General features: G+C 47.6%; 1 protein-coding gene across 1 annotated transcript in view; it reads left to right on the forward strand.

The window, feature by feature from the left end:
- Window positions 1–1,120: 1,120 nt before the first annotated feature.
- Window positions 1,121–13,121, forward strand: part of LOC125943831 (uncharacterized) — a 35,134-nt gene continuing 23,133 nt past the window's right edge. The window contains exon 1 of the mRNA XM_049663363.1: window positions 1,121–1,340. Coding sequence (XP_049519320.1) covers window positions 1,208–1,340 — 133 coding nt within the window. The 5' untranslated portion in view covers window positions 1,121–1,207. The remainder of the gene's footprint in view (window positions 1,341–13,121) is intronic.

Genomic DNA, 13,121 nt, shown 5'->3' on the forward strand with positions numbered 1-13,121 from the left:
GGGTGTCGCGGTGGTCGAAATTTCGTCATTTCGGCAAGGATTGTCTACAAGCAAATGTGACGCCACGGGAAGATGTCACACTTTTCTTACTAAGTGTGGTAGTCTAGACTTTTTCCTAAATGTAGCCGGCAATTTATGAGAAAGCGGAAGTTCTCGCGACAATACTGCGTAGATCGCGAAGTTCAAGATAGAAATCCTCAAGCGGTCCTCTCAGAATTGTTCGCTATCTTCGCACTGCCGTGCCATCCCCAATAAGGTGACGTCATAGTGTGCAGAGTGCAAAATTTGCTCACAATCCTGAATGACGCTTCTACGGATATTAGGAACCCGAGTGGGCTAAGCAACTTTTTAGCTCGAGCGAAAAAAAAATTATTGTCCAAATTTCTAGGGGGGTGCAGCCGGGCCCCTCTTGCCCCCCATCCGGACGCCCATGGGAACAATATCGGAGTATATCGCATGTACCCAAACTAACGAAAGTCTCAGAACGACAACTACAGATGTTAAATAAGCGTTACTTGAGGAATATGGTTTGTCGCTACATTGCTCGAGTGCTAATCGTATTACCGTTGACAGTCATCGTGGGATGACTTCTGCCATAAGTTCATTTGGATCTGCATCATGCAGACACATGACACCTCCGTTCCGCTGTATGTTTTGCCCCAATCTCTCATCTCGCATAGTCGGCCATGGGCTGGCATCTCTGGTCCCATTGTGTTGGAGCAGGCAGCAAGCTCTGAGTCACTATTGCTGCCTCACTGACCATTTTAATGAAGCACTATGACTGCAGTCTAACGATGACACAGTTTTGGCGGGAACGATGGAGACTGATCGGAGCACTACGGCATAACATCCGGCATGCCTCCGAGCGCGTCCGTTCGTTTGTAGCTCTGGCGATTGGCGCGCTAGCAGTTGTGACGCAAGCGTACGTAGGTATATTTGAGACGGCGAATCCATTGTTTGTGTGACATGAAAAGTACACGGAGAAGGCCAAGAGCATGGTATGTCCGATTTCCTAACCCGCAGCTGTGTCGCGCCCGCATGTGCTCTTGCGGAAAGCGTCTGCACCGCTGAGCCTGGGTGCAGAGTACAAGCGCAAATCTGGGGAACATTAGTCATCGGCACATGCGTTGCTCACCTGCGATGAATGCCAACCAAGCTAGACTGAGTGTGACGTATATACTGCATTCACAGAAATGTGCCACTACGAATGCTATTCGCAGTAACGGTGGAGGCAGACTCAGCAGCTCTGGAGAGGTATCGTTGCAACCTTTTGACAAAGAACGACTTCAGGATGCAAGAGTGCACCGTTCGGCTCTTCATACTTTGCTTGACAATCGCGGGTAAGGCATAGCGAGTTCCCGCACACTTCTCCGTTTTCTCTTATCTCGATTGAAGCGATAACGTGATATCATTGCGCGATAGAGACACGCCATGTGGGCATATATTTCGCTTCTTTCAAGAGGCACGTAAGCCACTTTAATGTTTGCTTTCTGAAACAGGCTCGCAGGTCAGAAAAAGGCAAAAACGCACAGTGGCGGTGTAGTGTCTACGGTGTTCTGCCGCTGAATTGTGGCAGGTTCGATTTTATGTCGTGACGTCCGCAGAGCGACGGGGACGGAATGCAAGAAATCCGATGTACTGTATCAAGGTTTAAGAATGTCACGTGGTAAAAATTATTACAGGCGGCTTTCGCGTCTTTTATAGAACTTGGGCTGCTTTGTGACGTAAGTTTACATCAATGAACTTAATAGCAAAAAATATTCGGATCCTACGCACTGTGGGAATCGACGTGGGCGAATCTTTCTGTGCTGTTTGCTTTGATTGACGATAATTAGCGGTGATGTTGGCGGCGAATGTGTAACTTCTTCAGCGTTTAGTCCAATACGGGAGTGGCGAGTTGATGTTAGAAGTTACCTTGCGTTCACCACTGCTGTTTGTCTGCGTAGTACACTGAACACACAGGGAGACATGTTTGCTTGAGGCGTTGTTGTGCGTCATTGTTCATAATTAGGGCTCCGTGTTCTCGGTGTTTATTTTTCTTGAAAATCGGCGGGTGTTTATCGGAGTTTATATTTCTGGCGGAAAGTCGGCGTTTATCCGAGTTTATTTCCCGTAAATCCCCAATTCTCCGAAATTCGGAGTTTCGTATTATTCTCAAAACCCGAAAATCTTAGATCAATTCATATCTGATACTAAAATATCAAAACACACGAAGCACATTTTATTTTTCCTAGAACGTTTGAATGGACAAAAACGTATACACACAAGCGAAATACTTGAACACAGAACACCTTTAATTTCGCGTATAAAAACCTTAGCTTAAAGCTTATTGTAAAACACGCAAGCATACTTTGCGAGATTGCTGTCAGTGATCGAAGCGCGCTCCTTTCCATTGACGACTCTCAGCTGTGAAAACGCCCTTTCAACGTTAGCGCTAGAAACAGCAAGCGCCAGAAGACGCAGCGCGCAGCGAGAAAGCACTGGCCACTCCACATTGTGAAGTCTCCAAAACGACAGCGGTTCAACAATGTTACGTATTTCATAGCACTCATAGTTCGCAAAATAACTCAGGAGCTGGCTCAAGTCGTCAGTTTCAAGAAGCACTAATTGAAAAATAGGCGCATAGGTTTCGAACTCGCAGGAAAGCTCGTGCTTCACATTTGGGTTCACAATTTCTCTTGAGGGGGGCAGCGGGCGGCGAAGCCCGGGGCCCGTATATTCGATGTTGTCTAGGCGCCCTAGCGCCGCTGTCGCCTGGCGCACATTAGTGTCGCCAGGGGACCGTATATCAAGATGCCGTCACGCGCTTCTGGTGCGCCTACATTCGTTGACCTGTTGACGTCTCTCGCTTCGTGCGCGATTAAATGTGCGATGGTTGCGGTCTCCGAGATACTGTCGACGCGCGGTAAACTTTAAATCGGTCAAACCAGGAGTAGTATAAATGGGCGCTTAGAACTTGCCCTTTCGATAAAGACCGGAACCAGATCATATTGTCCCTTGAAATCGGAGTTTATTGGATAAATCCGAATTGTCAAAAATTTTACCGGCGAATGTTTATCGGATTTTTTTCGGATAAAACCGAAAACACGGAGCCTTATTCATAATCTGTGTGTGGGTTCAGCATTATCATTGCCTCACATGGCACATCGCATCGCGGCAGAAGTGTTAAACTTAAATTATGGGACTGTACTTAATTTAATTATTATAATTGTATGCATACATTCTATGCACACTCTCGTTGTCTGCACCACGTTTCGTTGAGTAGCGAGGACGCTCCTGTTCTACGCGACGCTTCTTTCGGGCCTGGGTGTCCTCGGCGCTAAGTGCACGCTTTGGAGCCATTTTACTGGCGCGCGCTTACGCGCTCTATCTGCATAAGTGACCAACACGCTGTTGAGACGCCAGCTCCAAGCGATCTCTTCAGGGTATAGACGATTTTAATGTTTACAATATCACAGCACAGCGCGCGACCTCCACAGCCCAGCACCTGCATTTTCGTCGCATATAGGAAATAAAGCACAGCACGTGCCATACGCACTAACGGTGCGTAACTAACGGTGCCGCCCGGGATGCGCGGAGGCAAGCGCCATCTGCTTTTGTTGCAAGAAACTCAGCAGCACACGCGAGCACGACCTAAAGTCACTGGAACCTGGAAAGTCCTGCAGCCCATTTATCTTCGCTGCCGCCCCGCCGATTGGTCAGTTGCCGTGACGGGATCACTCTCCGCCATAGATGGTCCACGCCACGCCGAACCGGACACGCAGACAAAGGCATCGCTCGCACATGCCAGGCGTATGAGCCATCGACGAGGTCGGATTTCTCATTTTGTGTAATTTAGGCCATATGCAACTTTCGTAGACCTAAAACAAAAGGAAATGCCAAGGTGCTGCGCTTTTGGGAGTAGCAACCGGCGGCAGTCCGGAAAAGCGCTTTTCGCGATACCAAGCGGAAAGAGCGACAGCAAGCGCCGTGCTATCTGCAGCTGCACCGGATACAGAGCGACAAATTCACTACCATCAGGTGTATTTGCTCATACCGCAAAGCTGAGAAGCTTCGCGGTATCATCGAATTGCCTAAATGCCATGATGGGATCAAAAAAGTTTCTTCACGAGCTTTTTTTTTTGGCGGGCTGCGGTTTGCCTTGCGGAATAAAAGCGAGGAGATGCTCAGAAATACGCAGAACCCCGGAAAATGTGGCTCGAAGAGCGTCAGAATGCGGGCGACTGTGTCAAAAATACCATAATGCAGTGAGAAAACCACTGCAATACAGATATATTGACCTGTCAATGTTCAATAATAATATACGTTTTCTCGTGTGCTGTTGTTTATTACTGTATAAAAGAACGCAATAGTGACCCGGAGAATTCTGTTTTAGCAACCCTTTCTGTGTACTGCCGTCAGGGACCGTTTATTTTCATCGAAGCCGATCTGTATTAATCGTTTCGAGCAGGCAAATCAGGAGCAACGTTATAAAGCGATTAGGCTCACGCTTATAAACGATGCGTGGTAGCGCTTGACACCTCCTCATCATCATCACCAGCTTATGGCCATTGCAGGACGAAGGCCTCTCCCTGCGATCCCTAATTACCCTTGTCTTGCGCTAGCTGATTCCAACTTGCGCCTTCAAATTTTCTAATTTAATCTCCGCACCTAGTTTTCTGCCGTCCTCGGCTGCGCTTCCCTTCGGCTGCGCTCTTAGCCTGAAAAATGCTGGGTGACGCACGAACATCGGGTTCGTTTTGCATTTAGAACGGGTGGCGCACAGTTGAATGCTTCACTTTCCGAGTGCATGTAATTTATATCGTATCTGGCCAAGCAAAATATGGTTTTGCTTGTGATTTCACAAAGCCCACTGCGACAACCATCGTGTTCTTCACTGTAGCAAGCCTAAGAAACACGAGGAAGAGCTAGCTGCTCGCGTTTTGCGCAACGAGTCTACGAGGGTAAAACAGTCAATGTAAACAAACCGAAAATTCGCGTAGGGTTGCGACGTATAAAATGCTTAAAATACGAGTAACGTTACTAAATTATGCACGTTGTTGAGCAATTTAGTATATTCCTTGAATACCTTACAAACGAGCACAGAACTTATCGGGAAGGAGAACAAGCGAAAGGACGGCCGCTTGAGAGCGCGCCCTGTCGCTGGTCTGGCTTCATGCAATTTGGCGCATGTAAAAATGTTCCGATCGTACTTCCCTGTACTGCTTCGCACAGATATTAGATGCACCATCTCAACCTTTATCTAAAGCACGATGAAATATGTCGATTTGTGATAAAAATGTCACAGTTTCGCCCTCAGGGCGAAGCAATGAATGCGATAGCAACACAGCAATGTCATACGAAGTAAGGTGAGCGGCTTTGGTAGCAATATGAATTGTAGTAAACATGAGCTGATTAAGTAAGCAGGTGTGCTGCGGCGTAAGTAGACCGACATGAAGAGAGACTCGATGACCACGAGGAGGCGCGTGTGAAACGGTGGTGTTGATGAGAAGCGCTTCCCGTGGGCAGCGCGTGCGAAGGGACACACCTGTAGCGCTGCACTGCCGATCCGGGCAGCATTGCATGTGTAGCGTGCGTTGGAAAATGTGGCCCGACTATTACTAACTGATTGAACAAGCGTGGTGTGAGCGCGCACAAACAAACATGAATAGATCACACTGAATGACTGCAGACAACGACTGTCAAAACGCTGGCAGCGGACGAAGGTACGTGCGGTCTATCGCTTCAACGGAAACTGAGCGGCGAATGCACGGCGCATAAAGGTCAGAGCCGTGTGGAGATAAGAGACGGTGCGGGCGGAGCGACGAGCGCGGTTGTTGGCAGCGTAGAAGTGCCCCCCCCCCCCCCCCGCACTCCCTCCGGGGCTGGCTTCCCGCTTCCTGGCTTGCGCGTATGTGATAGAGTGCGTTCGCTCTCCGTGATAGCGCGCGTCCCCGCACGCTTCCGCTCGGGCATACGGCGCGCGGCGAAGATTTTATCTATAGGGAACCTCACGGCGATGGCGATGACGACGACGACGGCGATGGCAGAAATCCGGTAGAAGTGTCCATATAATTGCTATAATAATATAATAATAATGAATATAATTAATTAATTATAATTATAATTAATTATAATAATATAATTAATTATAATAATAATATAAACCGCGTAAAGTGAAGCTACATAGCTGAGCTGCTGCCGCCCGAGAGAAACTACCGCAACCGCCGGAGCGCGCAACCGCCTGTGCGCGCTCCGGCGGTTGCTGTAGTTTCCAGGTTCCAGTGACTTTAGCACGCCCAGGACGTGATCGCCATCTGGTGGTGTTGCAAGAAACCCAGCGGCACGCGCGGCAAGACCATCACAGTTGCAGCATGCGCCCGGAAAGTCGGAAGAAGGGGCAAAGAAAGCTTTACCTTAAAACAAAATCAACTTTAGGTGCGTGTGTGACTTCAGGCTTGCTTTATTCCTAGTTGACTGATGCGTGGAGGCCACGTATTCGTCTACAGCATTGTTAAGCGCTCTGGTTTTCCATGCAATGCGCTTCTTAGCAGAAAATTTGTTATTAAGTTGCGCTTCTCTCGTTTCTCGTTGATGTGACTACAGTGTTAGAGCCCGCTTGCTGACTTCATGCGTAAAAAGGAAATTGCCAACCATCCTGTGTGAATATTGCAACAATTCAGCAATGTCGATTTAGGAAGGTATAGCTCATGAAAAAAAATTATAGGTAAATTTTGAAATGCTCGCAGAGTTCAGGAGACGATTGATGTTTTTATGTAGAACACGTGTGCTTTTATGAGGCTTCAATGCTTGGGGAAACGACACCCGCCGTGGTTTCTCAGTGGCTATGGCGTTGAACTGCTGAGCACGAGGTGGCGGGATCAAATCCCGGCCACGGCGGCCGTATTTCGATGGGGGCGAAATGCGAAAACAACCGTGTACTTAGATTTAGGTGCACGTTAAGGAACCCCAGGTGGTCCAAATTTCCCGAGTCCCCCACCACGGCGTGCCTCATAAACAGATCGTGGTTTTGGCACGTAAACACCCCATAATTTAATTTTTTTGGGGGGAAACGATACATTAGTTTTTATTCAGTGTATACCCTCTTAGCTATAAAAACGCTCAACGCATATCACCTCATGCGTGTCAATTCCTAGCAATTTTCAAGACTTTACCTATTCATATATTCAATATATCCTTTTTTATTTTATAATTGTACTGCACACCTACAACGAGAATCAGTGTTACCAAACATTTTCAGAGAGTGTCGCTAAACTGAGACAAAGAAGTCGATCATTTTTGTTGTTCTGTTCAGAGCCACTAAACTTGTGAAAACTGCATTATAGGCTGACATGGCACAACGGATCTCCAAGAACGTATTATGTTCATCTGGTGTCTGCGCAAGTCAGAAATCAACAGTGAATTTACCAGCATTGTGCGGAGTACTGCTTTGCAAATGTACTTCAAAACCAGCGCACGATTTCAGCTGAAATTCTGCGTGTATGTTGAAATTGTAGGGTTACAATTCCAGCACGGTTCGAAAGAACACGGTTCGCTTGATTTTCTTAGCACAAAGACGCTCTTGGTCTACGTTATGGAAATGAATTTTCACTGCTCGTGAAAGGAAAACTAAATTCTGCGACATAATCTTGGTCACGTCGTCAAACCAGAAATGAAAATTACGTGACCTTTATAGAGGTCAAATGCAACTTTGTCAACTCTTGATTGACCTGAAAACTCTGTGCAGTATTCCTATGCCCGAAATCCTTGAGAACAGCGTTGCTATTTTCGCAATTTTGTCGCTAAGATATAGCGACTTTTGTGGTTTAGCGACAGATTTTTCTACTTAGAAACGAGCAACTTTTTTTTAGCGGCATCAAACAACACTTCGGCGATATTTTAGTGATGTTGAAGGTAGGAAAGTGGCCTCGAAAATGGCTTTTTAGAGCGCCCTTTTTTATTGAAAAGCCATTAGGCAACCAAAATTGGCTGTACGGGCATGTTGGCTCTGTGACTTTGATGAAGAAACGGCAGACTTCACTGATGAAGGCCAGACGCTGGAGTTCATTTCTTCGAGGGAGACAGGATTAACATGATGCTCACAAAGCAAGTATTGTATTTATAATTTACAAAAACTGCTAGAATCGGTTTTAACCTTTAAAGTGCTGCAGTTTGACTAAGTAGGTCCGACAGGTGGACGGCCGCAAGCGCGTGACTAAATAATTACCAAAACGGAAATCAATAAGTATTATGACAAGATTTAGGATCAGAGCGTAAGTTATGAGACATGTTAACTGTGGAATGCCTTTTCCCTTAAAGCAAATATTCCTGCTTGAATTTAAGAACAAGAATGGGTGAAGGCAAGCGGCTGGGCTCGTTCAACGCGAATCTGACGTGCATTGTACGTAGTGCTTCCGTTTCTCAAGGCTTTCGGACAAGTCACTAGCTCACCTGAAAAATCACTAACACTTTCAGGCGGATCAAGAGGCTGCAACGCAGTATTTGATCGATATATAGGTCACTTAATTGTAATTGCCGTGCTAACATGACCAAGCCTCTCTCACAGGATGTAGATCTCCTTTCACGAGCTCTAAGCATAAAAAAAAAGTTGGTGGCACAACCTGGACCAAGTGCGCCTATGTGCTGAGAGAGAGAGAGAGAGAGAGAGAGAGAGAGAGAGAGAGAAACTTTATTTTGATGAGGCACGGAGAAGCGTCGATCTCCGTGGTGGGTGGAGCCTTCAGTCCAGGGCCCCAGCGGCCCTGGACGATCAGATCACTATGTGCTGAGACGATCAGATCACTTGTGCTGCTTTGAACCATGCACGATTTGTAGACTTACAATCTGGAAATGCTGAATTTGGTGTGTCGGCGGTTTTTTTTTTCTATATGCATTAATAAAGTAAAAGTACCCGGCACTTTTCTGGTACATTATGTCTTTTTTTACTTACCGCCATGGACACTAGGCGAAGGTGTAACATTTCCGTAGAGGCTTTACGCCATGGTAGCCTATATTTTAGTGCTCCAAACCTTTTGCCTACGTTATTTATTATTTATTCGATAGTGTTAGCGACCTTGCACGAAAACGCATGCCGATAATTTAGCGACTTCTTTGTCTCAGCTGAGCGATCCGCATGGGAAAAATGTTGACAATGAGCGCAGCCGCTCCGATGATCTGTCCTGTTATTCACCTGCGTTCTAAATACCTACGTTTGGAAGCGTCCACCGAGCAATGCGGTGGCTTCACCGAGTTTTACAGAGCGGAAATATTGTCGCGCTCTCAATATAAATTCGAAAGGGCCGACATCACTGAAGCTATGATTGTAGTGAAGATTGGAAATCGGTGCCTGAGCGCGGCGGCGTCTATGTTACTTTCCAAGAAAGCAGTTACGTATTTATGTGGTTCCTAACTATGTCCCATGTTGGTATGGCTGATATGTCGTTGTTACAACGGTATTGCATTTTTTGCAGGTTTTATAGACTACGAATATAATTTGGCTCTACCTTTGCTAATATACTTATAGATTTTAACGGTTATTACAGTCCTATTACAGTTCTGGTTATCTTTTACAACTGCTTTTCTTCCCTTTCTGTAATTTTTTGCAAAGTTGAAGCTGTTTGTTCGAAAACAGTGCGTAATCTTCTTTTTGAAAAATTATGTAAATTTTCTGTTATACCTTCCGCTTTGTTAAAAGCTCCATTTCTATCCCGCTGTTTTACTTGTGAATTTCTTATTCCTAGTAACTTGGGGCGCTATAACGTAAATGCATTATAATCAGTTTTTATTCCAACCCCTTGACGTCAAATTTACGTAACTGCCGACGCAAGCAAATGTGCGGTGACTCACAGTGTTGTTTGAACAGCCCAATCAAGCGCACTTCTTGTTTAAATGAGGAGGACACCTTTGTTTGCTTTCAGAGTGAAAAATATTGTCCACGTTGACATGTTTTTGTTTCTTATCTAATTGGCTGACGAGAGGCGAGCACCACGTAGAAGTGAACAGAGAGAGAGAAACGTGGTGGGAAAGGCAGGGAGGTTAACCCGAAAAGATTGTGGTTTGCTACCCTGCACTGGGGGAAGGGGAAATGAAAGGCGGAAAGAATAGGGAAGAGAAAAAGCAGTCACGAAAAGAAAATTCAAGGAATAAAAAGAAAAAAAGGGGGGGGGAGGTTGGAAACGTCTGTGAGAACTATAGTTTGTCAGATAGTCCACTCGTTCGCAAAAACTCTGAGAGTGCCTTAACTGACTTGTGTGACGAATGTATAGGCCCGCGTTCCAGGACTGTCTGCTCCAAAAGCGGCCGGTCGTCAAGACGCGCCAGCGCGGTCGCGAGTGACTGCCTATGTGCGCTGTATTGGGGGAGAGCGAGAGAGAATAAACTTTAATAAAAAGAGCACGCGAGCGTAGGTAGCTCCCCCGCTCTGCAGTGGGTGGTCCCCTCAGTCCAGGAGTCCAGCGGCTTTAGCTGCCCTTCTCGCTCGGTTGACCAGGTTGAGCTGGTCCGTCGACAACGCTGCTTCCCATTGCCGTGTGGTGGGGTGTATTGTGGGTGTTAGCTGTGGTGTGTTTGCGCAAGCCCATACCATGTGGTAAAGTGTTGCACATTGATCACAGTGTGGACATCTATAGGAATACAGCGCAGGGTGTATGGCGTGGTAAAGACTCAAATGTGGATATGTGTTTGGAGTTTTCGCCATATTACGGCCTCCTCTCGCGTCAGAGAATTATGAGGTGGGGGTAGTGTTCTTCGTGAAAGGCGATAGTGTTGTAGGATGTGAGTGTAGGTTAATGGTATGGGCTCTGGTTGGAACTGCTCGGCGTGGTCATCTCGCGGCTACCCGTGTGCATGCGCTCGGGCGTAGGCGTGTGCCTGCTGATTGCCGCGTAAGGACTCATGCCCCGGAGTCCACACGATTTGTATGTATGGTGGCAGCTGGTGCGCTCCATTCAGAATGCGATGTGCAGCCCTGGAAATTTTGGCCCTGGAGTAATTTCTGCATGCCGTCTGAGAGTCCGTCAGAACTATGACGCAATCCCACTGCGGTCTCGTCGTGATGGCTAACGCAATCGCTAGTTCCTCTGCCTCCGCAGCGCTCACTCTGCATTTATTTCGTGATTGTCGACTACGCTGGTGACGAATGCGGTGCTTCTTGCGGTGCTGGCCGCGTCTACGTACAAGACATTGGGGTGGTTTCCATACTTTCTCGCGAGCGCCTGCGCTCGGGCTTGTGTCCGTCCGATGTGGAAGTTTGGGTGCATGTTCCTGGGAATCGGTGAGACGTACATAGTTTCTTGTATTCGTGTTGGGATTTTGGTCAGTGCGCTGGTCTTCCGTACGGAATATCCAAGACGTTCCAAGACGCAGCGTCCCGCTATTGTGCGTAGTAGTCTTTCCTTCTGGCTTACCAGGTGGGCCTCTATGATTTCCCGTGCGTTGTTGTACACCCCTGTCTCCTCGAGGCGAAAAGTAGCCGTTCCGGGTGGGAGTCCGAGCGCTTGCTTATACGCCTTGCGTATCAGCCGGTCGAGTACCTCCACTTCCGCGTTCCTTAAATTTAAATATGCTGCCGAGTACGCAATGCGGCTCACAATCAGAGCCTGCACTAATCGAATAAGGTCCTGTTCCTTGAGTCCCCTCTTCCTGCTAGTAATTCGTTGAATCATGCGCAAGATCTGCGTGGTCGTGTGTTGTAGCTTCTGTATGGCGTATCCTCCGCCCCCGTCCTTTTGTAAGTGTAAGCCGAGGATCCGAAGTCTGTCTACCTTGGTAATCTCTCTAGGACCTATTCGCAGGTGGATGGTTGGTGCCGGGGCTGTTGATCGTCCTCGCGAGCGCTTCTCGATTATGAGGAGCTCCGACTTCTCCGGCGCGCATTGCTGTATTGGGGACAGTCACACAGTACGTGCTCGATTGTTTCCACGTCGCCGCAGTAGTCACACGCAGCACTATCCTCCCATGCGATGCGGAAAGCAAACGACTTTGTAAATGCGACACCAAGCCACAATCGGCAAAGTACCGTTGTTTCGGGTCGGGATAGTCCAGGTGGGGGTCGAAGTCGAAGACAGGGGTCCAGTCGATGCAGACGTGTGTGTTGCAAACTAGGTGTGTTCCACAACGATTGTGTGGCATCGTTTTCAAGCACTCGAAGTTTCGCTGCTGCATCTGTTCTCGACAGCGGGATTGGTTCTTGTGCGCCGCCTTCATGAGCAGATCGAGCAGCTTCATCGGCATATTCGTTGCCCATTACGCCACAGTGGCTAGGGAGCCACTGAAAGGTGACGTCGTGTCCTTGCTGGACGAGGCGATGAAGGAGCTCTCGGATTTCGAGGACTAGTTGTTCGTAGGGTCCATGGCGTAAGGCGGAAAGGAAGCAATGTAGCGTTGCCTTGGAGTCACTGAAAACACTCCATTTGTTAGCTGGTTCCTCACGAATTATGCGAAGTGCGCTACGAAGAGCAGCAAGCTCCGCGGCTGTCGATGTCGTCTGGTGTGATGTCTTGAACTTCAAGGTGGAGACTTTCGCAGGAAAAAACACTGATCCTGCAGAACCGTCCATGGTGGTTGAACCATCAGTGTATAGAGGGGTATGACCACTTTATTTTTCGTACAGCATGATCAGCGAAAGTTGCTTGAGAGCTGGTGATGAGAGTTCGGCTTTCGTTCGAATTCCAGGCACTGTCAGTCGAACTTGTGGCTGAGTCAAGCACCAAAGAGGAAACAAAACTCTCGTTGCAGCTGTGTAACCTGATGGAAGGTATATACGATAAGGCAGTATAGTCTGACAAAAAGAGGCACGTGGTCGGTCTTCTGGCAGTGAGGCTAGATAGTGGAAAGGGGCGCGAGAAAGGTGCCTGACGTGTGCTCTGAGCGCTTCCATAACAATGTGAATCTTGAATTGGTAATCATGTGCAATTGGACTGGTTTCTGATGTTGATGTACATCGTGGCAATCCTAGACAGACCCTAAGTGCCTGTGCCTGAGCACTTTCGATTGTACGAATGTTAGTTCTACAGGTATTGGTCAGCACTTCCAAGCTGTGCCTCAGATACCTGAGAAACAGCGTCCTGTAGAGTTGCATCATTGCGTGTACTGAAGTACCCCAGGATTTTCCTCCAAGAAACTTGAAGAGATGAGAGATGGCT

The sequence above is a fragment of the Dermacentor silvarum genome, chromosome 3 (assembly GCF_013339745.2).
Source record: "Dermacentor silvarum isolate Dsil-2018 chromosome 3, BIME_Dsil_1.4, whole genome shotgun sequence".
In the NCBI taxonomy this organism is placed as follows: Eukaryota; Metazoa; Arthropoda; class Arachnida; order Ixodida; family Ixodidae; genus Dermacentor; species Dermacentor silvarum.